This window comes from Symphalangus syndactylus, chromosome 18, assembly GCF_028878055.3.
Source record: "Symphalangus syndactylus isolate Jambi chromosome 18, NHGRI_mSymSyn1-v2.1_pri, whole genome shotgun sequence".
Taxonomy (NCBI): Eukaryota; Metazoa; Chordata; class Mammalia; order Primates; family Hylobatidae; genus Symphalangus; species Symphalangus syndactylus.
Window position 1 is genome coordinate 26,702,644 of NC_072440.2, and position 27,274 is coordinate 26,729,917.

The window sequence follows — 27,274 nt, forward strand, 5'->3', positions numbered from 1 at the left end:
TCATAACTGTGGAGAGACTATGAGGCCCTGAACGTTGGCATTACCAATGAAGAGGGAATGGATTCAAGGCCGGGCATGGTGGCTCATGCCTGTAATCCCAGCACTTTGGGAGGCCGAGGTGGGCAGATCACTTGAGGTCAGGAGTTCACGACCAGTCTGGCCAACATGGCCAAACCCCGTCTCTACTAAAAATACAAAAATTAGCCAGGCGTGCTGGCACAATGTGCCTGTAGTTCCAGCTACTCGGGAGGCTGAGGCAGAAGTATCGCTTGAACCCAGGAGGCAGAGGTTGCAGGGAGCTGAGATCAAGCCACTGCACTCCAGCCTTGGTGACAGGGCAAGACCCTGTCTCAAAAAAAAAAAAAAAGGGAACAGATTCAAATATATTTAGGAAATCAAATGTAAGTATTAGATGACTTTCTAAATAATTGTAGTGAATGTTTCTTAGCAAAGATCCAGAAAAGAACAGACTTAGAAGTAGTAATGAGGTTTCACATATCTTAATAACATGGATCACAATGGTTTAACACAGGGGTGTCTAATCTTTTGGCTTCCCTGGGCCACACTGGAAGAATTGTCTTGGGCCACACATAAAATACACTAATGATAACTAACAATAGCTGATGAGCTAAAAATAAAAAAACTCGTAATATTTTAAGAAAGTTTACGAATTTGTATTGGGCTGCATATAAAGCTATCGTGGGCCGCATGTGGCCTGCAGGCCATGGGTTGGATAAGCTTGGTTTAACATGGTCTGTTTGTCTCCCCAGCATCCTGTCTCAGCTGCGTCCTTATATTTCTAATAACTTTGATATTGTACTTGAAACATAGTGAATATTTAGCAAATGTTTTTAAACTAAAGATGCATAGTTTCTATAAGCAGAGAGGAAGAGGACTTGCTTTTATATATTTTTTACATGATTTAGTTTTTACATGGTATGGTAGGAAAATCAGAGTATACAAATGAACCAATAAATTTTATTGCCAATTAGAAATTACCAAGTTAATATGTGGATGTTTAGCTTTTTATGCTTAATTCTATACATTTACATAACAATGCATTTTGGTTGATACAGTGTTTTGTAATTTCAATAAGTTGATTTCTACTGTATCGCCATATCTTTCTATAAACATTACATTGACAAATAAGGGACATTTTAAGCCTAAGAACCATATTTCTCATATTTAATCAGAATTTTCATTTTCTGGCCAGGCGCGGTGGCTCACGCTTGTAATCCCAGCACTTTGGGAGGTCGAGGCGGGCGGATCACGAGGTCAGGAGATCGAGACCACGGTGAAACCCCGTCTCTACTAAAAATATAAAAAAAATTAGCCGGGCGTGGTGGCGGGCGCCTGTAGTCCCAGCTACTCGGAGAGGCTGAGGCAGGAGAATGGCGAGAATCCAGGAGGCGGAGCTTGCAGTGAGCCGAGATCGCGCCACTGCACTCCAGCCTGGGTGACAGAGCGAGGCTCCGTCTCAAAAAAAAAAAAGAATTTTCATTTTCTGAATGATGCATTGAATTTTTGGCAGCTAAAAATATTGTTCCGACTTTTTAAAAGTAATACATTTTACAATACATATTACATGTATCTAACTTACATATGCCTTGCTGACATGTAATACATAAATTTAGTTTTATAATTTTGTGTATTTATTTTTTCAGACAATAACGGTTTGGAGGCTCAAGATGTTGACCAACTTGAGGATATTTGCAATGAGTCATCAGACAATACCCAGTGTGTATATTAATGTAAGCATTTCTTATAAAATGTCCTTTAACAACGTCAGCTACTTGACTGCCTAAAATGCCCAGTATATCTCATCAGCTGTTGATTCCAAACTTAGTTGAGTCATAACCTTTGGAAATCTTCAAGCCAAACTAATTTGAAAGTAATTACCTTAATTTATTAAGAAATATAAGAGGAAATTACCTTAATTTAAAAGTAAAAGAACAGCTGTAGCTAAATACTGGTCTCATGGAGTACTAAAATGCCAATTGTTTTTGAAGGAGGGGTAGGGTTTTATATCTAAGAATGTCATCACTTAATGCACATCTTTAAACTACTAACAAATAATGTGCTTTGTCACGGATTGAGACTCTTATGAAATAAAGTTTCTCTTAATATCAAAGTACAAAATTGTACAATGGCTGATAAAACTACTTTTGGCTGTCTTCTGCAGAGCTGTTGGAAGCCAACTTCTTCGGCAGTCTGATATTTGTCTCAGGAGCATTGTTTTAGTCTTTAGCTCTGGTCTGACTCCTGAATCCTCTTCGAAACACTATAAATTATTTTCTAAACTATCACGTCTTCAGTATACTTAAAGATATTAAACCTCAAACATAATAATACCCTTTTTATCTATAGCTAAGTGAGAGATTACTTTAAAGCTTGTTTGGGTTGTTTCTTTTTATCTTCAGTGACTTAACAGGGAGTACAATAGTTTCCCCTTATGCATGGTTTTGCTGTTAGCTGTTTCAGTTGCTCAGAGTCAACTGTGGTCTGAAAATTAAATGGAAAATTCCAGAAATAATTCATAAGTTTTAAATTGTGTGCCATTCTGAGTACTGTGATGAAATCTCATGCCATCCCACTTAATCCCACCTGGGAGGTGAGTCATCCCTTTGCCCAGCAAATCCACACTGTATGCACTCCCCACCCGTGAGTCAGTAGCCGTCTGGGTTATCAGATTCACTGTTGTGATATTGCAGTGCTTGTGTTCAAGTAACCTTTATTTTACTTAATCATGGTCCCAGAGCACAAGAGTAATGATGCTGGCAATTTGGATATGCCAAAGAGAAGCCATAAAGCGCTCCTTTTAAGTGAAAAGGTGAGAATTCTTGGCTTAATAAGGAAAAAAATCATATGCTGAGGTTGCTAACGTCTATGGTAGGAATGAATCTTCTATCCGTGAAATTGTGAAGAAAGAAAAAGACGTTTTTGCTAGTTTTACTATTGCACTTCAAACTGCAAAAATTATGATCACATAACATGATAAGAGCTTAGTTAAGATGGAAAAGGTATTCAATTTGTGGGCAGAAGACATGAACAGAAACATGTTCTGATTGACAGTAATTAGGTTCAGTACTGAGGTTTCAGGCATCCCCTGGGGGTCTTGGAATATAACCCCTGTGGATAGGGTATGACTGCTGTATGGGAGAAGCTGTAACCCTTAAGAAGCCTTACCATTCGTCTACAATTTTTTTTTTTTTTTCCTAAGAAGCGTTAACCATTCATCTACAATTTTTTTTTTTTTTTGCTACTTTAAAAATCACCTGAGCAGCATTTTGAAGAAGATATATTTCTGTATTCCATTTGTGATCTCATTAAGTGGCCCAAGGAGTTACCCAGTTTTTCTTCAGTGCTTTTATTGCTGACACTTTCAGACTATGCATGCTGTGATAGACACTGGGTCTTATCCTAGTCATTATACAGTGGAATTATTTTCTGAGGATAGCATATTATTGCCAGAAACTTGGTAACTAATGTAGAAATAATATAGATCGCACAGATAATGCAGTTCATGAAACAAAAAGCAGATTGTGGTGGCCCTAAATCATTACATACACTAACAACTCCAACTATATTGGCAGCTATTAAATATGTATCTAGTGGTCTGGGCATAAACTGAGGTGGAGAATATTCAGCCTTTACATGAGAACACGAGAAGGTTAGGTAAGCAGCTAAGGTAGAGGAGGTAGGCTTGGCCTTAAGCAGACCTGCTCTAACTCAGTGATTCTTAGTTGAATGCTACATTGGAGACACCCTGGGAATTTTTTTTAAATGCTACTGCCCAGTTCCTCCAGTTCTCGATTTCTCTCCCCATCCCCGTGTCTTCAAGAAGCTTTCCAGATGATTCGAATGTGTAACTGTAATAAATCCTGAAAACAACTAATGGTTTTAGAGTTCATTGCCCCCTACAGACCTTTCAGCAGATGTAGAGGAAAACCAAGGTGTATCCTGGGAGAGATACCTTATTTAACCTTTCTGACTCTCTCAGCTTCTGACTTTACGGTTGTGGTTCTCAAACTATAGCTATCAGAATCACCTGGAGAGCTAGTTTAAACAGATTGTTTGGCTCCATCCCCAAGAGTTTCTGATTCTCTTGTCTGGAGTGGAGCCTAAGCATGTGTTTCAAACAAGCTTTCAGCCCATGCTAATACTGCAGGTTGAAGAAAACCATTGTTTTAAGGTCAGCTCAAAATAGCAAATCAGTATTAATTTTATCCTTATTCTTTCCCCTAGGATATATTTGGATTGTCACTTTTTAAAATAATTGGAGTTAATAAATTAGGACTACTTTAAAGCTATAAAAAATATTTTATCTTCTGACAAAGCATAATTACAATATTAAAACTGTAATAAGTGATGCTAAAATAAAATTACTGTCAAGTTTCTTTTTCTGTTTACTAGAATATATGCTGCTATAAAATAAGAGCAAGTTTAAAAAGATTAAAGCCACATGTGCTGCTTGGAAGAAATTGCAGTTCTCTACCAGGTACAAATGTTAGAGTCTTCTAATTTTATCTAAGCTGTTTGCTTTATCTCTTTTCTCTCTCTTGCTTGCAAGAATCTCCCTTATTAGGGCTCTGTAACCATTTTTTACTTCTTGGCTATTTCCTAGAGATTATTAGGGGCAGGAGTGTTCAGATAGGTGCCAGAAGGAAATACTAGTAGAGTTGTGCTCCTCATCTGAGGAACATGCTGATGAACTGAGCAAAGGAAAGGTTGGTGGCTTTAGTAGCTAGTTTGGAAGTTTAACATGTGAGTGTAATTGTAGAGTGTCCATGTGAATTTTTTTTCTATTTATTTCTGCTTTTTATGCAAGTGTTTTCTGTCAAGAGAGATTTACTAGAATAATTTATTTTGAGGATTGTTATAAGTAATTTGGTTAAGTATTTGAGATTGTTTAGGTTAGATACATGGCATCAGAAGCTGGAAGGTGGAGGAGTTGACTTACTTTTGAATGTCCTTTCTGTGTTTGAAACAAGCAAGTATATGGTAGACTCTATGAAACGAGTTTAATTCTGTTGCTGTTCTCGTTACTGTCTTTGTCATGTGAGAATAATAGAATAAAAATACTGATTGGCTGTTGACTTACAAGGGCAGATTAATGGGCTACGTTATTGATGTGTATCTAGGTCTCTGTATTTTGCTAATGTATTTTGCTAATGTATTTTGCTAACTGTAGTAGTATAGATTATCTTTTGATCTTCAAACCACCATGAAGTTTCAAAAATAATATAAAATTCTCCTTTTTGTATTATAGAAACATGGGAGAAATGGTTTAAATAACAGGAAGGTTTTAATTAAATTTACAAATGTAACTGCCTTGTTTCTTTAGAATTACTTCTTAATATTAGTAAACTATATATTAAGCAGAGAGTAAGCCATATGGACTTTTTTATTTAAGAAATACTGCTTGGCCTTTCAGAAGTATTAAATTGTTATAGCTTCTATTCAGTGAAACCTCCCAGGCTGTCTTTAAAGGTATTGTGTCCTGGGATTGCTGAGGAAGGCAAGTTCCAAATTGTATAATAATTCATTATCAACTGACATGAGGATCACTCTAAGCTCTTCAAACCCTGGAAAAGGCAGGTTTATAGGACTGTGCATTTAAAAATTTTTCTTTGATTCAGGATCATTGCCTTAAGATTATTATGACCATTTATTCTAATTCTACAATTTTTTTTTTTTTTTGGAGACGGAGTCTTGCTCTGTCGCCCAGGCTGGAGTGCAGTGGTGCGATCTCGGCTCACTGCAAGCTCCGCCTCCCAGGTTCACACCATTCTCCTGCCTCAGCCTCCTGAGTAGCTGGGACTACAGGCGCCCGCCACCTCGCCCGGCTAATTTTTTTGTATTTTTAGTAGAGATGGGGTTTCACCGTGTTAGCCAGGATGGTTTTGATCTCCTGACCTCGTGATCTCCCCGCCTCGGCCTCCCAAAGTGTTGGGATTACAGACGTGAGCCACCGCACCCGGCCTAATTCTACAATTTTGTAAATGGAAGTGAAGTAGGTGGCAGAGATTGGGGTGAATCTGTATTTTTCTGAGGATATGATCTAGAACTTGATGTTTAAAACTTTTACCTTGTTCTATTGTCATCCATAACTTTCCTTATACATTGCAAGGAAATAAATTTTAGATTATTTTAGATTTATTTAGCTTGAATTTTACTTTATTTGGAATTACAGTATTTGCTTAAAGTTATTTTAAAGTCTTTTATTTATGAATTAAAGGAAAATTTCATAAATATAACAGTTCAATTTTAACTTTCTTTTCATTAGGCTTAATAGGAAATGATATCAAATCCCTTCATTCCATCATCAATCCTCCCATAGCTAAGTAAGTACTATCATTACATCATGCTTTTCCATAGACTGTCACAAAAATTTACAGGTTTTCTCTGATGGACAAGAGTGAGTGCTGTAATTTCTATGACTTTCTGCCCTAGCCAATTTTAAATAGATGTTGATAATGTATCTTAGCTATTTTTTCTCAATTTAATGGTAAAAATTTTTAATGTAACAACAGCACACTTTTCATAGAATGAATATAAGATAGTCTCAAAATTGTAGATTGTAGTTAGCCCTTTTGTTACTTAGCTATCTTATCAGAGTAATGTGGATATACTCTAAATGTTTTCCATTTTTCTAGTTTTTACACAGTTTTATAAATTATAGAAATACCAGCTTTGAAATATGGATAGAATATATACTTTGGTTTTACAATTTTAGTAAAGTTTACCTTATTTTTTCCTTTTAAACAGAATCCGTAATATTGGAATTATGGCTCATATTGATGCAGGCAAAACTACCACCACAGAAAGAATATTGTACTATTCTGGATATACAAGATCACTGGGAGGTTAGAGTGGATTCCTCCTCTTCCCACCCCCCATTAGCAAAAGCATCACTGGAAAATATTTTGGTTAACAAGTCAGTCTACACACCTTGAATATGGCATAGAGCTACCGATGTTTAGACCACAACTTAAAGATAAGGTAGTCACAATACCCACCAAAGGGTCTTCTTAGATTCAAGTAAATATTCAGACTTATAAGACTATCATAGGCCCCACTGGACACTCGTCTACTCAGAATGCTACAGGACAGGAACCATAGCTTACCAACAGACCAGCATTAGGTGTTTCTTTCTAGAAGAGTCCTTATAGCAGTCCCCATAGCTATGTGGGAGCTATCTTCTTTGGCTGCCCCAGAGTAATAGATTAGATGCAAGGTGACAAGATTCACAGGAGCCACCCTAGCTTAGAAGATTCATGCCCCATAGGAATGAATATCTCTCTTTTTTTTTTTTTGAGACGGAGTCTTGCTCTGTCGCCCAGGCTGGAGTGCAGTGGCACAATCTCGGCTCACTGCAAGCTCCGCCTCCCGGGTTCATGCCATTCTCCTGCCTCAGCCTCTCCGAGTAGCTGGGACTACAGGCGCCCGCCACCGCGCCCGGCTAATTTTTTGTATTTTTAGTAGAGACGGGGTTTCACCGTGGTCTCGATCTCCTGACCTCGTGATCCGCCCGCCTCGGCCTCCCAAAGTGCTGGGATTACAAGCGTGAGCCACCGCGCCCGGCCTGGAATGAATATCTCTTGTTATAACTTCATAGGCATAGCTTCCAGGTGTCACCTAAGTTACATGCCATACCCAGGGAAGCCCAGAGTTTGGTATCTCCATAAGGTACTTATATATATAATTCATTTATAGTTCTTCACAATTCAGATTTAGTTTACCAATCAGAAGTTATTTTTTCCATAAGTTATATTGCCTAGGAACGTAGTTGACATACCTCTGTTATCTGGTTTCTAGAAGAAAAGAACCAAAAAAAGTAACCAGAAATTAAATTCTCACGTCAAAGAGGAGAGGATTTTGTTAATCCTTAACCAAGTTATCTTTTGTCTTTTAAATTGTAGTTAAAAAAAAAAAAAACATGAAATTTACCATCTTAACTATTTCTAAGTGTTAACTATTTCAGTAGTGTTAAGTATATTCACATTATTGTACAACCAATCTTCAGAATGTTTTCATCTTACAAAATTGAAATTCCATACCCATTAAACAACTCCCATTTTCCCCTCTCCCCAGTCCCTTGCAACCACCCTTCTACTTTTTCTTCATGACTTTGACTACTATAGGTACCTCATATAAATGGAATCGTAAGTATTTGTCTTTCTATGACTGGTTTATTTCACATAGCACAATGTCCTCAAGGTTCATCCATGTTGTAGCACGTGTCAAGATTACTTTTTAATTTTTAATTTTTTTTTTTCTTTAGAGACACAGGATCTTGCTCTGTTGCCCAGGCTGGAGTGCAGTGGCCCAGTCACAGCTCACTGCAGCCTTGAACTCTTGGGCACAAGAGATCCTCCTGCCTCAGCCTCCTGAGTAGCTGGGACTACAGGCACCTGCCACCACACTTGGCTAACTTTTGTATTTTTGGTAGAGACGGCCTCAGTATGTTGCTCAGGCTGGTCTCAAACTGGGCTCAAGTGAAGATTCCTTTTATAAGGCTGAATAATATTCCTTGTGTTACTTACTTACTTATTTCAAACTGATGCAGTTTATTATAACAAGAAGGAAATCAAGCTTTACAGTAATTATAGTCACTAAGCTGAAAAATCACTTACAAAAGTCATGGCAATAACTTATTTACAGTTAAAAAGGAGAATATCAAGACCTTGCTCTCATAGTAAGGTAAACTAGACATGTACACGATCTTATGATGCCAAGAAACTGAATATATAAAAATAGAACCCACATAGAATGTGCTCTCTCTCTTTTATATACACACACATTTTCTCTGTGATTGCCCTTAATTTTATGTCTTTATCATAACTGGTTTATTATATTTATAATTAAAGATAATCTTAGACTTTATATTCTAAAAAGCAACTAGGTTAACAATTTTCTCCCCTAAGGCTTACTTTATTTTATTTTTTATTTCAATAGGCTTTTGGAGAACAGGTGGTTGGTTACATAAGTTCTTTAATGGTGGTTTCTGAGATTTTGGTGCACCCATTACCCAAGTAGTGTACACTGTACCCAGTGTGTAGTCTTTTATCCCTCACTCCCCTCCCACTCTTTCCCCTGAGTCCCCAAAGTTCATTGTATCATTCTAATGCCTTTGCATCCTCATAGCTTAGATCCCACTTATGGGGGACAACAAATGATGTCGGTTTTCCATTTCTGAGTTACTACACTTAGAGTCCTGGCCTCCAATTCCATCCAAGAATAGTGGTCTCCAGTTCCATCCAGGTTGCTGCGAATGCCATTATTTCATTCTTTTTTATGACTGAGTAGTATTCCATGGTGTGTATATGTGTGTGTATATGTATATATACATACACTTTACACTGTTAGTGGGAATGTAAGCTAGTACAACCACTGTGCAAAACAGTTTGGAGATTCCTTTAAAAACTAAAAGTAGAACTACCATTTGATCCAGCAATCCCACTATTTGGTACCTACCCAGAGGAAAAGAAGTAATTATATGAGAAAGATACTTGACCACTCATGTTTATAGCATCACAATTCACAAAAATATGGAACTGGCCCAAATGCCAATCAATGAGTGGATAAAGAAAATGTGGTGTATATGTCCACTCCACATCCACTCCAACATCTGTTATTTTTTTATTGTAGCCATTCTTGCAGGAGTAAGGTGGTATTGCATTGTGCTTTTGATATGCATTTTCAAAGAAAATGTGTGTATGTATGTGTGTATGTATATACACATATGTATAATGTTGGCTGTGGGTTTGTCATAGATAGCCTTCATTACTTTAAGGTATGTCCCTTCTATGCCAATTTTGTGGAGGGTTTTAATCATAGAGGGATGCTGGATTTTGTCAAATGCTTTTTCTGAGTCTATTGAGATGATCATGTGATTTTTGTTTTTAATTCTGTTTATGTGATATATCACATTTATTGACTTGCAGATGTTAAACTATCCCTGCATTCCTGGTATGAAACCTACTTGATCATGGTGGATTATCTTTTTGGTATGCTGTTGGATTCAGTTAGCTAGTATTTTGTTGAGGATTTTTGCTTCTGTGTTCATCAGGGATATTGGTCTGTAGTTTTCCTTTTTTGTTGTGTCTTTTCCTGCTTTTGGTATTACGGTGATACTGGCTTCATAGAATGATTTAGGGAGGATTCCCTCTATCTGTGGAATAGCATCAATAGAATTGGTGCCAATTCTTTGAATGTCTGCTAGAATTCAGCTGCGAATCCATCTGGTCCTAGACTTTTTTGTTGGCAACTTGTTGATTACCATTTCCGTCTCACTGTTTGTTATTGGTCTGTTCAGTTTCTATTTCTTCCTGGTTTAATCTAGGAGGATTGTATATTTCCAGGAATTTATCCATCTCCTCTAGGTTTTCTAGTTTATGCACGTAAAGGTGTTCATAGTAGCTTTGAATGATCTTTTGTATTTCTGTGGTATCAGTTATAGTATCTCCTGTTTTATTTCTAATTGAGCTTATTTGGATATTTTCTGTTCTTGGTTAATCTTACTAATGGTCTATCAATTTTATTTATCTTTTCAGAGAACCAGCTTTTCGTTTCACTTTTTCAATTTCCATCTTGATTTCGTTGTTGACCCCATGATCATTCAGGAGCAGGTTATTTAATTTCCATGTATTTGCATGGTTTTGAGGGTTCCTTTTGGAGTTGATTTCCAGTTTTATTCCACTATGATCTGAGAGAGTACTTGATATAATTTTGATTTTCTTAACTTTATTGAGACTTGTTTTGTAGACTGTCATGTGGTCTATCTTGGAGAATGTTCTACATGCTGATGAATAGAATATATATTCTTCAGTTTTTGGGAAGAATGTTCTGTAAATATTTTTTTTTGTTCTAGGATACAGGTTTTGTTCTAGGATATAGTTTTTTTTGTTCTAGGATATACTTTTTGTTCTAGGATATAGTTTAAGTCCATTGTCTCTTTTTTGAGATGGAGTCTGGCTGTGTCATCCAGCCTGGAGTGAAATGGTGCAATCTTGGCTCATTGCAACCTCCACCTCCCGGGTTCAAGCGATTCCCCTACCTCAGCCTCCCAAGTAGCTGGGATTATAGGTGCCCGCCATTATGCCTGGCTAATTTTTGTATTTTTTAGTAGAGACAGGGTTTCACTATGTTGGCCAGGCTGGTCTTGAACTCCTGACCTCAGGTAATCCGCCTGCCTCAGCCTCCCAAAGTGCTGGGATGACATGCATGAGCCACTGTGCCTGCCAGTCCATTGTTTCTTTGTTGACCTTTTGTCTTGATGACCTGTCTAGTGCTGTCAGTTGAGTATTAAAGTCCCCCACTATTACTGTGTTGCTGTCTATCTCATTTCTTAGGTCTAGTAGTAATTATTTTATAAATTTGGGAGCTGCAGTGTTATGTGCATATATATTTAGGATTGCAAAATTTTCCTGTTGGACTAGTCTTTTTATCATTGTATAATATCCCTCTTTGTCTTTTTTAACTGCTGCTTCTTTAAAGATTGTTTTGTCTGATATAAGAACAGTTATTGCTGCTCACTTTTGGTGTCCATCAGCATGGAATATCTTTTTTCCCCCTTTACCTTAAATTTATGTGAGTCTTTATGTGTTAGGTGAGTCTCTTGAAGACAGCAGATACTTGCTGAACTCTTATCCATTCTACCATTCTTTATCTTTTAAGTGGAACATTTAAGTTATTTACATTCAATGTTAGTATTGACATGTGAGGTACTATTGTCACTATTTGTTGCCTGAATACCTTGTGTTTTTTTTTTGTTTTTTTTTTTTGTATTTGTGTTTTATAGGTCCTGTGAGATTTATGCTTTAAGGAAGTTCTATTTTGGTGTATTTCGAGGATTTGTTTCAGGATTTAGAGTTGCTTTTAGTAGTTCTTGTAGTGCTGGCTTGCTGGTGGTGAATTCTCTCAGCATTTGATTGTCTGAAAAAGACTATGTCTTTCCTTCATTTATGAAGCTTAGTTTCTCTGGATACAAAATTCTTGGTTGATAATTGTTTTGTTTAAGGAGGCTAAAGTAGGACCCCAATTCCTACTAGCTGGTAGAGTTTCTGCTAAGAAGTCTGCTGTTAATCTGATAGGTTTTCGTTTATAGGTTACCTGATGTTTTTCCCCACAGCTCTTAAAATTGTTTCCTGTCTTGACTTTAGATAACCTGATGACTTTGTGCCTAAACGATGATCTTTTTGTGATGAATTTCCCAGGTGTTCTTTGAGCTTCTGGTATTTGGATGTCTAGATCTCTAGCAAGGCCAGGGAAGTTTTCCTTGATTATTTCCTCAAATACATTTTCCAGACTTTTAGATTTCTTTTCTTTCCTGGGAATACCAGTTATTCTTAGGTTTGCTCATTTCACATAATCCCAAACTTCTTAGAGGCTTTGTTCATTTTTTTAAGATTCTTTTTTCTTTGTGTTTGTCAGGTTGGGTTAATTCAAAAGCCTTGTCTTTGAACTCTGAAGTTGTTTCTTCTCTTTTTGAGACCGAGTCTTGCTCTGTCACCCAGGCTAAAGTGCAGTGGTACAATCTCGGCTCACTTCAACCTCTGCCTCCTGGGTTCAAGCGATTCTCCCACCTCAGCCTCTTGAGTAGCTGGGATTATAGACACCCACCATCATGCTTGACTAATTTTTGTATTTTTTTTTCTTTTTTTTATTTTATTTTTTTATTATACTTTAGGTTTTAGGGTACATGTGCACAATGTGCAGGTTTGTTACATATGTATCCATGTGCCACGTTGATTTCCTGCATCCATTAACTCGTCATTTAGCATTAGGTGTATCTCCTAATGCTGTCCCTCCCCCCTCCCCCAACCCCACAACAGTCCCCGGAGTGTGATGTTCCCCTTCCTGTGTGCATGAGTTCTCATTGTTCAATTCCCACCTATGAGTGAGAACATGCGGTGTTTGGTTTTTTGTCCTTGCGATAGTTTACTGAGAATGATGTTTTCTAGTTTCATCCATGTCCCTACAAAGGATATGAACTCATCCTTTTTTATGGCTGCATAGTATTCCATGGTGTATATGTGCCACATTTTCTCAATCCAAAGGACTATAAATCATGCTGCTATAAAGACACATGCACACGTGTGTTTATTGCGGCACTATTCACAGTAGCAGAGTTGGAACCAACCCAAATGTCCAGCAATGAGAGACTGGATTGAGAAAATGTAATTTTTGTATTTTTGTAGAGACAAGATTTCACCATGTTGGCCAGGCTGGTCTTGAACTCCTGACCACAGGTGATCCGCCTGCTTCAGCCTCCCAAAGTGCTGGGATTACAGGTGTGAGCCACCGCACCTGGCCTTTAAAGCTGTTTCTTCTACTTACTTAATTCTATTGCTGAGACTTTCCAGTGTATTTTGCATTTGTCTAAGTGTGTCCTTCATTTCCAGAAGTTGTGATTGTTTATTTATGCTGGTTGTTTCTCTGGAGATTTTTCCATTCATATCCTGTAATACTTAAACAGTTATTTTTAAGTTGGTATTCACCTTTCTCTGGTGCCTCCTTGAGTAGCTTAATTATTGACCTTCTGAACTCTTTTTTCTGGCAATTTAGATTTTGTCTTGGTTTGGATTAATTGCTGGTGAGCTAGTGTGATTTTTTGGGAGGGATTAAAGAGCCTTGTTTTGTTATGTTACCAGAATTGTTTTTCTGGTTCCTTCTCATTTGGGTAGACTATGTCAGAGTGAAGATCTGGCACTTAAGGGCTACTGTGCAGATTCTTTTGTTTCATGGGTGCTCCCTTGATGTGGGGCTCTCCTCCTTCCCCTAAGGATGGGGCTTTCTGAGCGCAAAACTGCAGTGATTGTCCATGTGTTTTTGTACGGCTATCTTTTGAAGTTCTTTTCTAGTTCAGACCATAGCCTAAAAACTAACCAGGTTGTTGTAGACATTTGCTGATCCAAGGTTGACTTTATTAGTCATATGAATAATCATAAAGATAATGTGAAATAAAGATCTTTATAATTGTGAAAATGCTTACTACTGTGTAAGTGTTTTTAAAACTCACTGTCTCATTTAGAACTTATAGTTAGTTATTTGGTCTGGATCCTTAATGATATTATTTTCTTTGGCAGTGATGTTGGGAATAACTGACACTAATACAATTATAGATAATTAACATAGAGTTATATTGAGTTGCTGTGAAATACATTTTTCTTGCTATTTCCTCCTCTGGTGTTTAGATTATGTGTGTATACATATTTATACATATGCACACACATACACATATATGGGGCAACTAGCTACCATTTTAGGGGTTTAATGCTGAAATAAATGGTAGTATAAGGCCATGATAATGTAAAGATCAATTGTTTTTTATTTCTTGTGTATAAATTTAATTAGAATAATATACATAATTCAACTACAGAATTTTACTGCAGAATAATTTCAGTGAACTTTTTGGATAAAGTTCAGGATAGTTTTTTTGTGACTTTATACTGTAGAAGTTGTATGAGACTACTTGCACTTGTACAACTAAATCCCTTCTCTTTGGAAAATTTAGTAATGAGATGGGTTTGTAAAGGATAATTTAATATTGGATGAATTTTTTTCTCTACCTCATTCCGTGTGGCTATCATTTATCATCTACTAGACTAGGTACTTTATATATATTGTCTCATTTCATCCTTATACCAACCCAGCAAGGATGGCTTTACTAGCCTTATTTTACAATCTAGGTTAAGTAGTTTGCCTTAAGATCATAGAGTGCTAAGTGGTAAAGTTGGGATTTAAAGCTATGTCTGTCTGTGTTCTTTCACTGTACCACTCTGCCTCCTATCAAGGGATCAGGAGGGAGGGACATCAGATAAAAAGGGGGTAATGATAGTTAAGCTATGTAAGAAATAAAAGAAGTATATCGTTCAGTAAACTTAAAAGATTTTCATCTTGATGAAAAATTCCTTTTATGGCAAAATTACTAATCTAGCTGAAAAAATTTTTCTACCATGAGGATTTACTTAGTGAAAGAGTAAAGGCTCTATTAAACCAAATATTTTAGGAAAGATTTTTCTTAAGGCAGATTAAACTGTGTCAGATATTGAACACGAATAAAATACATTTGCTATTAAGACCAAACCGCATCATCTTTTTCCTGGCTAGATGTTGATGATGGAGACACAGTGACAGATTTCATGGCCCAAGAGCGAGAAAGAGGCATTACTATTCAATCAGCTGCTGTTACATTTGATTGGAAGGGGTATAGAGTCAATCTGATTGATACACCAGGTATGGTACTATTCCAGTAATACAGAGATGCTGCGTCATTTGGAGTTTTCGGTTTGTATGGGGTTTTTGTTTTGCTTTTTACTGTGGTAAAAAACATGTGTTGCAAAATTTACCATCTCAACCATTTTTAAGTGTACAGTTTAGTAGTGTTAAGTATAATCACATTGCTGTGAAACAGATGTCCAGAACTTTTTTATCTTGCAGAAATGAAACTATATTCATTGGACAACAATTCCCTTTTGCCCCCTCCCTCCACCCCTGCCAACCACCGTCTACTTTGTATACCTGTGAATTTGACTAGCTTAGATGCCTTTTGTAAGTGGAATCATACAGTATTTGTCCTCTTGTGATTGGCTTATCTCATTAGTATAAAGCCCTCAAATTTTCCCATATTGTAGCATATGACAATGTGCTACAATATTTTGTTTTTTATTCTGTATAGTATTCCATTGTATGTATATATCACATTTTGTTCATTCATACATCAATGGACATTTGGGTTGTTTCCACCTTTTGTCTACCAGTGCTGCTATGGAGGGTGTGCAAATAGCTCTTTGAGACTCTGCTTTCAATACCTTAGATACACACACACACACACACACACACACACCTCTAGGAGTGAGATGTGAGATTGCTGGATCATATGATGGTTTTGTTAAAAAGAAGGCATTATACGTCTTATCTTTTTCTTAGGTCATGTGGACTTTACCTTGGAGGTTGAGCGGTGCCTGAGAGTGTTGGATGGTGCAGTGGCTGTATTTGATGCCTCTGCTGGTGTAGAGGTAAATAATATTGCCAGAGTAAAGGGAATTAGAACAGCATGATTTTTTAAAAAGTAGAATATATCAAATTTAGTTAACTGTAACCATCTATTTGGTAAGTTCATATAAATCAAATAATGGTAAAAGGAAATCAGAATTTATATTGAGATGTAATCTATATGTAATCTCAGATATTTCATAGTAAAAGGAGAAATATGAAAGCTAGTGTCAAGAACTTTGAGGAATCAGAGATTCTACCTTACTTTCGAGCTAACAAGTTAGCCTGCCATAGTTTCATGGATTCTGGCAGAAGACACTATGGTGTGAGATTGATTATACACTGTTATTTCTGTTTCTTTCTATGTCACTTTATTTCCTAATAGTTCCATTTTTCTGTTGTTATAACTTTAGATAAATTTGATGCTTAATCATTCAAACAGATTGCATTACTTACAAGATTGAAATGTGCTTGAATAGGAAGTTTCTGAATTCATGAAGGAGAAGGCACTTGTTTTAAACAATGGATGGGCTTTTAGCTGGCAGGTGGGATGGTGGGAGTTTTTTGTTTTGATTTGCAATATGTTTTTGTTCTTTGAAAATTTATGATACTCACCCCCCATGCCTCACACACATACCTCATCATACACAAAAATTAATTTGGAGTGGATCACAGTGTTAAGTTATGTGTACATAGCTTCTAGAAGAAAAATATCTTTACAGCCTTGGGGTAGGTAAAAATTTCTTGGAGGACATAAGCACGAAACATAAATAACAAAAGTTGATTCCTGGAACTTTATCAAAATTATAGCTGTTCATTAAAACAAAAAAATTAAAAACACAAGGAATAGACTGAGAAAATACTTGTAATGTTAGATAAACATATTATACAAATATTAGATTTCCTGAGTGCAATAATAGTATTGGTTGTATAAGAGAATATGATTGTTCTTGGGAAATAAATACTGAAGTATTTATAATACATATCTATAACCATGGATTTGTATCCAGACTATATGAAGAACTATAAATCAATAACAACCCAGAAAAAAATGGACAAAAAACTTGAATGGACACTTCACAAAAGAACACATGTGAATGACTAGTAAGCACATGAAAAGATGTATAATCTCATTAGTCCTCAGGAAAATGCAAATTAAAATCACAGATTCAATTTCACACCCAAAAGAATGCTTATAATTAAAGAGTGATAGCAAATGTTGGTGAGGATGTGGAGCAACTAGAAATCTTACACATTGTTGATAAGACTGCAAAATAGAGGCCAGGCATGGTGGCTCACACCTGTAATCCCAGCACTTTGGGAGGCTGAGGCAGGTAGGTTTGCTTGAGCCCAGGAGTTAGAGACCAGCCTGAGCAACATGGCGAAACGCCATTATAAAATGCAAAAAAATATTAGCTGGGTGTGGTGGTGTGCACTTGTCGTCCCAGCTACTCCAGAGGCTGAGATGGGAGAATTGCTTGAGCCCAGCAGGGAGGTTGGGGATGCAGTGAGCCTTGATCGCACTACTGCATTCCAGCCTGGGCAGCAGAGTGAGACCCTGTCTCAAAAAAAATTAAAAGGACTGCAAAATAATGCAACTACTTTGGAAGACTATTTGGAAGTTTCTTTATTTTATTTTGTTTTATTTCATTTCATTTCATTTCATTTATTTATTTTGAGACAGGAGCCTCACTCTGTTGCCCAGGCTGGAATGCAGTGGTGCAATCTTGGCTCACTGTAACCTCTGTCTCCCAGGTTCAAGCGATTCTTGTGCCTCAGCTTCCCGAGTATCTGGGACTACAGGTGTGCACCATCACGCCTGGCTAATTTTTGTATTTTTAGTAGAGACAGAGTTTCACCATGTTGGCCAGGCTGGTCTTGAACTTCTCACCTCAAGTGATCCACCTGCCTCGGCCTCCCACAGTGCTGGGATTACAGGCGTGAGCCAGCGCACCTGGTGGAATTTTCTTATAAAGTTTAAATATACTCAAGCAGCTCTCCTCCTATATCTTTATCCAAGAGAATGAAGACATTTGTCCACCAAAGACATGTTCAGAATGTTTATAGCAGCTAAATTCATAAGAGCTCCAAACTAGAAACAATCCAAGTACGCATCCACAGGTGGATAGGAAAACCAACTGGTACGTGTATATATAATTAAAAAGAACTGATATACCTAACAATGTGGATGAATGTTAAAAATATGTTGAGCCAAAGAAGCCATGCTATTTTGTATGAGGTTCAAGAATAAGACACTGGAGCTATGGTGACAGAAATCAGGACACATTGCTTATAGGAGACAGGGATGAGAAAAATTTCAGGAGTAATAGAGTGTTCTATGTCCTAAGTAGGGTAGTAGTTACACAAACGTACTTTTATCAAAACGCATTGGGCTACACACTTAGTATCTGTATTTTATTGTATATAAATTTTACCTAAAAAATAAACTGGCATCTTTATAGTACACTCCTATATTTCTTTTACCTCAAAACAAGTGTCTGAAATAATTAAGGTAAAATTCTTATTTCATAGATCAGAAACCTGACATTAAATAAGTTCACTGTCACATGACATTTACTAGGAAAAGTGAAGCCAAACAAGAAGTAGGTCTCCTGATTCTCAGTTAAGTTCACTTTGCATGATTCTCAGTACCTCCTAGGTGTTAATTCTCTTTGTGTGGCCACCTAGTTCACCCAGAGTATTCTCAAGTAGTTTGAAGCACACTCCCCTTCACACTTCATCACATTCCCAGCTGTGTTAACTTGATAGCTAAAAGAGTGACCCTAGAAATATAAGTGCAGTTGCACTAATTCTCTGCTAGAATAGAGCCCAATTTATCTGAGAGTAGATTTTTGGATCTCTTCATTCCAGGTCTAGTAACATAGTTACTTTTGTTCAGTATGTATTTTCTTCCTCATCTTTGCTTTAGGCCCAGACTCTCACAGTATGGAGGCAAGCTGATAAACACAATATACCTCGACTCTGTTTTTTAAACAAGATGGACAAAACTGGAGCAAGGTATTTGAAATGTGTTTCATTGGCTTATCAGGGTGAAACTACAGTTTGAGCTTTTAATGAACTATAACTTAAATTTTTTTTCCTATGGTATTATAGGGTATAAATATTCCATGGAATCCCAGTTTATTCCCATAAAAAAATTCAAAGCAGCTAATCCATAGGTTACATAACAATTTGGGACTAATAGCTGATAGATGGTGAATCATCCTGTTTCTAGTATAGAGAGACTGAATCATTTCTGGGATCAAAGTGGCTTCTTGATGATTCCATTGATTCTCTTTAGAACTGTATAGTATAGTCCCTATATTGCTGAAGGTATGGTGCTTCCCATCATCACTAAAGATAGAGAATAGAGAATTGTTTCCTGCATTTGAAGGTGTTCTTCCTTATTCTCTGATTTTCTTAGCTACTGGGTAAGATACTGTCAATAAAGAACTGGACGAGGAGAATGTAGATGCTGTAAGACCTGCATGTAGGGCAGAAGAGAGTTAATGCTGAGATGTATTGGTCATGGTCAGAGACTTACAGAGTGGTGGATGCATTGTTCTGAGAACATAATTCAGAGAATCAAGAATATTTGAAAGATTTGGAGAAAATGTGAAAGGGAGAGAATCAAGAATATTAAAAATTCTAGAACAAATGTGATAGGGAGAGATTGTGGCCTGTGATGGGAGAATGGCAAAAATGAAACATAAACTATACCTCCCCTAAAACTACACAGTAATTGATATGCTTTGTGTTTATCTCCCTCTCTATAGTAATTTTGAGGCTGTTTGTTTAAAGAACCTTGTCTTGATTAGTAATAGCCCAGCAACCTTTAAAATGTACTAGCCTCAAGTTCTGACCCTTTTCTGCTTGGAGTTCCTTGTGGTAGATGGAAGTACTTATTTATTGTCAGACAGTGCCTTTGGCAATGGGGAGGGAGATGACTGGAAAATAGGCTGGTTCTGAAAAAACGCTGGGACTGGAATGACCTGCATGTATGTAGCTTGTGTGCCAAAGATGGCATGTGTTCTATAGGTAGCCAGCTGCAGTGTTAGCATAGAAATGAATAGCATAGCATACGATATGAAGAATGCCGAAGACTAGGCAGGCTCTTGGAAGAAAGCCGGTAGCCTTGTATGGTAGCAAACCTAGTTGTAGAAGAAAGAATCCTTGGCTTATCACAAATCTTGCATTGGAATCCCGACTGCAATTTATTATCCATGTTACCTTGATCAATTCATTTAATGTTAATTGCAAAGTATAGTTATGCGAAGTTTACAATAATAATACCCTAAACAGCTCTGTGACTGGATTAGGGTAATTACTGATATCTGAAATTGACATAAAAGTTTATTCCAGACATTGTCCTATGGAAAACTGTTGAATAGTGAGCGTTAAGGAGAATAAAGTGGGTTAAAATTTTAGAAAACATTCTTAAAACCTGAAAGAGTTTTTTTTCTTCTTTTGATACCTTTGGTAAAGAATTTTTAACCATGTTTTTAACTATAATTATTTTGCTTTCTACAGCTTTAAGTATGCAGTTGAAAGCATCAGAGAGAAGTTAAAGGCAAAGCCTTTGCTTTTACAGGTAAATTGGTTAATAGCATCAGCTTCTTCTCAGTTTCCTCATTAATTTATTTTGTGACAATATATACATTTCCAAAGCTATCTCAAATCATTTTTGAAGAAGTTGGGGTATAAATAGAAATAGTCACAGATTATAGTAATGGTGATAATAGACATTTTGGGGAAAATGGTACAATTAGAAAAGACTTGTCATCAATGTGGTTTTCAGTGAGTGATCATTTAATAATGTAAATCTCACTCTAACTTACAGTTACCAATTGGTGAAGCCAAAACTTTCAAAGGAGTGGTGGATGTAGTAACGAAAGAAAAACTTCTTTGGAATTGCAATTCAAATGATGGAAAAGACTTTGAGAGAAAGCCCCTCTTGGAAATGAGTGATCCTGAATTGCTGAAGGAAACAACTGAAGCAAGGAATGCCTTAATTGAACAAGTAAAGTATAATGAATGATAAAATGAACACCAATGTGTGCACCACTCATCTTAAGAAATAGAATATAGTCACACTTTAGCATCTCTGGGGGATTGGTTGCAGGACCTCCTGTGGATACCAAAATCTGCAGATGCTCAAGTCCCTGACATGAAATGATGTAGTATTTGCGTATAACCTATTCATGTCTTCCTCTATACTTCAAATCATTTCTAAATTACTTATAATACCTAATACAATGTAAATGCTCTGTGCCATTTTGTGTTCATCTCTCTCTCCCACTAATCATCTACCTGTCCCCCAAATTATTATTTCAGTATTTCTCTTTCATTTGGTTTTCACTGAGACGGAGTCTTGCTCTGTGGCCTAGGCTGGAGTGCAGTGGCACGATCTCAGCTCACTGCAGCCTCTACCTCCCAGGTTCCAGCGATTCTCCTGCCTCAGCTTCCTGGGTAGCTGGGATTACAGGCATGCACCACCACTCCATGCTAATTTGTTTGTTTTATTTTTTAGTAGAGATGGGGTTTCATCATGTTGGCCAGGCTAGTCTTGAACCCCTGACCTCAGGTGATCCGCCAGCTTCAGCCTCCCAAAGTGCTAGGATTACCAGCGTGAGCCATTGCGCCAGGCCTCATTTGCTTTTCTTTAGTTTACCATAAATCCTTAAATAACTTAGGTTTACATGTTTTGAACTTTGCATAAATGAAATGATACTGTTTGTATTTTATGACATTGCTCAACATTGTTGGAACTTTATGTTGCAAATATGTGTAGTTATAGTCTATTCAGTTCAATCTTGTATATTGTTATAATATATGATTTTACCACACTTTATTGGGTATTCTCCTGTGGATGGGCTTTGAGGTTGTTTCTCTTTTTTGCTGTTACAAACAATGTGGCTGTGAACATTTTTGTATCTACTTGTGCACATGGGCAATAGTTTCTTTAGGATTAAACTAAGGAGTAGCATTGCTAGGTCAAAGGATATGCATTTCTTTTACTTTTCACCAGATGTCAAATTATTTAGAAAATTTTAAAACCGTCAATTTTATAGTTGGTATATAGCTCTGGGCCTCATCCACCTTCAAAATTATAATCTTCAAAATAGCAAGATTGTTAATATTTGTAGTTTTATATTGTTAGTATATACGGCAATAAGTAAAACATACCTTAATTTCTTGAATATTATGGTAGAGAAAAACGTTTGAATCAGAGCCCTTGATTTTTCACTTCTAAATTGAATTGGTCCAAATAAATTCTGTCAGCATTAATTTTTTTCACTCATCTTTTCTACATAGTTTTTTTTTTTTTTTGAAGTATAGTCATGTACTTCATGATGACATTTTAGTCAACAACAGACCACATGAATGTTGACAGTGCCATAAGATTATAATACTATATTTTTCCTCCACCTTTTCTGTGTTGAGATACACAAATACTTACCATTGTGTTACAGTTGCCTACAGTATTCAGTACAGTAACATGCTGTACGGATTTGTAGCCTACGAGTAATAGGCCATAGCCTTGGTGTAAAAGCAGGCTATACCATCTAGGTTTATGTAAGTGCAGTCTATGATGTTGGTAGAATGACGAAATTGCCTAACACCACATTTCTCAGAACTTATCCCTGTCACTAACTGATGCCTGACTGTATGTAGTAATCATTGCAACTTTATCATTAACATAATAATTGTTATTTTTGTTATTGAGTTAATGAGGGCCTACTGTGTGCTAGGTTAAGTGCTTTACGTATACTTTTTAATTAAACCCTCACAAGAACCTTATATTGTCCCCATTTTACAGATGGGGAAATAGCAGCTCAAATGCTTAAATAGTTGTCACACAGCTAATAAAGTGGCTGAGCTAGAATCTGAACCCAGGTTAATCTCAGTTTAGAGCTAAAGCTCTTACCCGCTTTGTTATACTGCTTTTTTAATTTGGGGAGCATAGAAGATATAAAAGTGGAATTGATGTTTATTAATAATTCATTCCTCTTTGAGTTTTTTTGTGTTGTTTTAATGTAGAAGAGCTATAAGAATAAACTTAAGAAGGATCTTGTAATCTAGTTGAGGAGCCAACACACACTTGCCCATGTCTCGTGGTCTTCTAGGATGTGATAGTATGTGACAGAAATCTCAGAAAGAATCTGAGACCGTCAGTAGCTAATAATATGCTAATTATAAGAAATACATAAGTATGTATAAAATTTACAGAATAAGACTACTTCACACCCATTAGGATGCCTACTGTCAAATACAGAAAATAGGTGTTGGCAAAGGTGTGGAGAATTACAACTTTGCGCACCGTTGGTAGGAATGTAAATGTTGCAGCCACTATGGAAAACAGTATGGCGATTCCTCAAAAAATTAAATATTTGGAGTTACTATATTACCCAACAGTTCCACTTTTTGGGTATATACTCAAAAGAATTGAAAACAGAGTCTCAAAGAGATATTTGCGCACACATGTTCTTAGCAGCATTCTTCACAATAGCCAAAAGGTAGAAGCAACCCAAATCCATGGATCCAGAGTAATCAGATTCAGAGAAAGAAAGTAGAATGGTAGTTGCCATGGGCTGGGGAAGGGCAGAGAGAATAGAGCGTTGTTTAATTAATGTGTATGGAGTTTGTTTTGCAAGTTGAAAAGAGTTCTGGAGATTTATTGTGCAGTAATATGAAAGTACTTAACACTACTGAACTGTGCAAGAGTACAGTGGGCCGGGCATGGTGGCTCATGCCTGTAATCCCAGCACTTTGGGAGGCCGAGGTGGGCAGATCACGAGGTCAGGAGTTCGAGACCAGCCTGACCAACATGGTGAAACTGTCTCTACTAAAAGTACAAAAAAATTAGCCGGGTGTGGTGGCGTGCGTGTAATCCTAGCTACTCAGGAGGCTGAAGCAGGAGAATCGCTTGAACCCAGGAGGCAGAGGTTGCAGTGAGGTGAGATCGCACCATTGCACTCCAGCCTAGGTGACAGAGCCAGACTCCGTATCAAAAAAAGAGTACAGTGGTAAATTTTATGTTATGTATATTTTGCCATAATTTAAAATTTTCCTTTAAATTAGTGGGTAAGATTAGTGTGGAATAGAATCAACTTCCAATATTCAAGGTGCACAGTAATAATAGCTAATACTTATTATACACTAGTATATATTCTTAAAGCATAATTTGAATTGGTTATTTAATCTTTATAACAGCCTCAAGAAGTAGATACTACTATCATCTCTGTGAGTTACTAAGGCAGAGAGGTGAAATAACCAAAATTTGAACAAGCTGGTAAGTGGTGGAACCATTTCTAGGTAGTCTGATTCCAGAAGCTGAGCTTAACCATCACAAATGCTTTCCAGAAGGATGGTTAGGTACATTTCTGCTATACTTAATCCTGTTAACAGTGTGGTTTTTTTTTTTTTTTTTTTTTACCAAGTTTGAACGTTTTGCTCCCTTGTACTGTTATACGCTTTTGAAGCTGTTTTATTAATTTGTCAGCTGAATGATCCCATTTCGTATAGGCAGATGGTTATGAAAAGAATGTGAAATAGACAATTGCATTTTTATTATTGAAATATTGCCTACGCCTCCCTTCCCTAACATAAATGTATTTCTTCAGTGTGGGATTACAGCAACATTAATTCTCTTAGTTTGACTGTCTTGGGAGATCTGGTGAACATTCAGAATATTAGAGGAAAACCAGATGAAACTTTTTTATAAACTAAAACCTCCAAATTTGTCTAAGAAAGGCCAATCTATTGTATGTACTATCATTGTAAGTTGCACATTTTCTTTGATTTCTTTTGAGCACACTGATAGCACTTAGTTAAGATGCTTTATCAGGCTCTGGCTTTCTGTGAATTTAGGAAACTCCTAATAGTATCTTTAGTTTTCCATTTCTTTTCCTTTCAAAGAAAAACATTTTTCTTTATCTCTTTAGAAGAAGTGAAGAGTTGCTTGGCCTAGGTTAGGTAGCTGTCTTGAAATATTTGAATATTGTCTGTTTATGGTGTTTGGACAAGTTAACAGTTAATGAAAGTAAATGGAAGTTATAGAACTCTAAAACCTTTCCTTATAGGTTGCAGATTTGGATGATGAATTTGCTGACTTGGTTTTAGAAGAATTTAGTGAGAATTTTGATTTGTTACCAGCTGAAAAGGTAAATTTTATTATTCAATAGCTTTGGCAAAATTTTACTAATTGGATGTAGTTTGATTTCTCTGCTTTTGATGTGTGTGCATTTTTTTTTAAACTTTGCATATTATTAGAAAGTGGTAAGTTTAAAGTTAGGAGAACATTAAGTTAAAGTCACTACTAATACAATACTTAATGGCAGTGATTTATTACTTTCATATATACTTTACAAAATTAAAAATTGAATCTGTTTAACTTCTATTGAGTCCGCATCAGTTAACTACTCATTCTTTGTAGTCTTTTCATCCTGATAATTCCTCTAAGGATGTTTAGGGAAATCACAGAAAGTTTGTATTAAAATTTACTGTTGTTTCAGGCTACTACAATTACCATTTTTCTGAGAACATTATTTTCTGAATCTTTTTAAATTTTTCATGGAAACTCATTACAGTTCTCTGTTTTTGTCTTTTGACATACAGTAAGCCAGAGAAGAGGCAATTAAAATATTGATAGTAATTGAATTATGACAGATTTCTTGAAGGAAACTCTGTTTTGTTCTGCCAGGGACTTTTCCTATGAATTTGGCAAATTTACTGTTTATTTTTCTTTATGAAACGTAAGAGTTGCCAAGCGAAGTGTTTCTAAGTAATAATCTGTAAAATGAGCCAAAGATGAGCCTAGCAAATTCACTTAGTATTCATTAAAAGAATTAAAAACACAAGAGCTGAAACATATTTTTGAGCCACTCATAAGTTAGAATGAAAAAAAGTGATTTTTTCTTTTGATTGAAATGTCAATTTTGAAACTGTTTGAGTGTTTAAATGTGATATTTATTGTACCCTATCTTCACATAACATGATTTATGTTTTCAAAGAGCTCACAATCTAAAGTAGAATTGACCCACCAATAATAACTTGCAAATACACTCAAGCTTTTCTTGTTTTTTGAAATCTTTCTAAAAATTTTCCTACTTGGATTTCTCATTTTTCCCTTGGATTTTGTTTAATATGGATTTAATTTATTTGAAGAAATGGTAACTCAGATTTATATATTTTATTTATGATCAGTTCCTCTGTTAGACTATCAAAGTTAAATCACAAGTATATTCATTTATTCAAGAAATATTTTTGAGCGCCTATTTTAACCACTTTTCTTGTTGCTGGGGATTTAGCAGTATTTCCAGGGGTAATGCTCATATGGATTTTACATTCTAGCGAATAGGAGCCAGATAAACTAATAAATATCTAACATCCAGATAGTGATTAGTGTTAAAAACTAAGCCAACAAAATGATGAAGGTGTGATGAGGAGTGCTGTTTACATGGCTGGTTAGAGAAAACCTCTAATTTTGAGCTTCTGGCCAAGACCAGTACACAAAATAAATGCTCATTTGTATCTCTGCTTTGTAGCTACAGACTGCAATACATAGAGTGACACTAGCTCAGACAGCAGTGCCTGTGCTTTGTGGAAGTGCCCTGAAAAACAAAGGGATACAGCCCTTGTTAGATGCTGTTACTATGTACTTGCCTTCACCTGAAGAGTGTAACTATGAATTTCTGTAAGTATGCAATCACATATATTAAAATTCTATAGCGTTGAAGAAACAAGTAGGCAAATACTTTTATGAAAAGTAGTTAAAATCACCATTTTTGAATAATAATGGTGAGTGTTACTGCAAATGATATAAGGAACCATAGTAATTTTTGCTTGAAAGGAACATCTTTCATCTCTTGTAAAAAGAGATGTCTTACAGATAGAGCTAAGAGGTATGTCTTTTCTCTGTGTAAAAGTATAAGTGTTGACCCTGCCATCTTAGTCTTAGAAAAGTGATATCCTGGGGATGTTTGTTAAATATTCTATAGTTATATTTATATTCATCTAGATTTCAGGATTTTTCATAAGCTCAAAATATTTTGTGGCTATAAAGGTCATTGTTTTACTCCTATTGTCACTAAAAGCTTTGTAAGTAATAAGTCCTTTAAAAGCTGAGTAAGCAATGCGTAAAATGGCAGAGAAATGGACTTTAATTATCTTAATCCTGACATTAATAACTTTTCATATCTCTAAATTGGAGAGGCATGATGGTGAAGAGTATAGGCTTTGTACTACTGGATTTAAATCCTAGCTCTTCCAAGTT

At 36.3% G+C, this 27,274-nt stretch overlaps 1 protein-coding gene across 3 annotated transcripts in view; it reads left to right on the plus strand.

The window, feature by feature from the left end:
• Positions 1–27,274, plus strand: part of GFM2 (GTP dependent ribosome recycling factor mitochondrial 2) — a 45,484-nt gene continuing 18,210 nt past the window's right edge. The window contains exons 1-12 of one of the 3 annotated variants that reach the window (XM_055253904.1): positions 1–118; positions 1,665–1,751; positions 4,414–4,498; positions 6,287–6,344; positions 6,769–6,866; positions 15,115–15,240; positions 15,934–16,022; positions 18,929–19,017; positions 20,530–20,590; positions 20,840–21,019; positions 25,083–25,163; positions 26,547–26,695. In XM_055253904.1, coding sequence (XP_055109879.1) covers positions 47–118; positions 1,665–1,751; positions 4,414–4,498; positions 6,287–6,344; positions 6,769–6,866; positions 15,115–15,240; positions 15,934–16,022; positions 18,929–19,017; positions 20,530–20,590; positions 20,840–21,019; positions 25,083–25,163; positions 26,547–26,695 — 1,175 coding nt within the window. In that variant the 5' untranslated portion in view covers positions 1–46. The other 2 variants (XM_055253908.2, XM_055253909.2) reach the window with 2 other exon arrangements.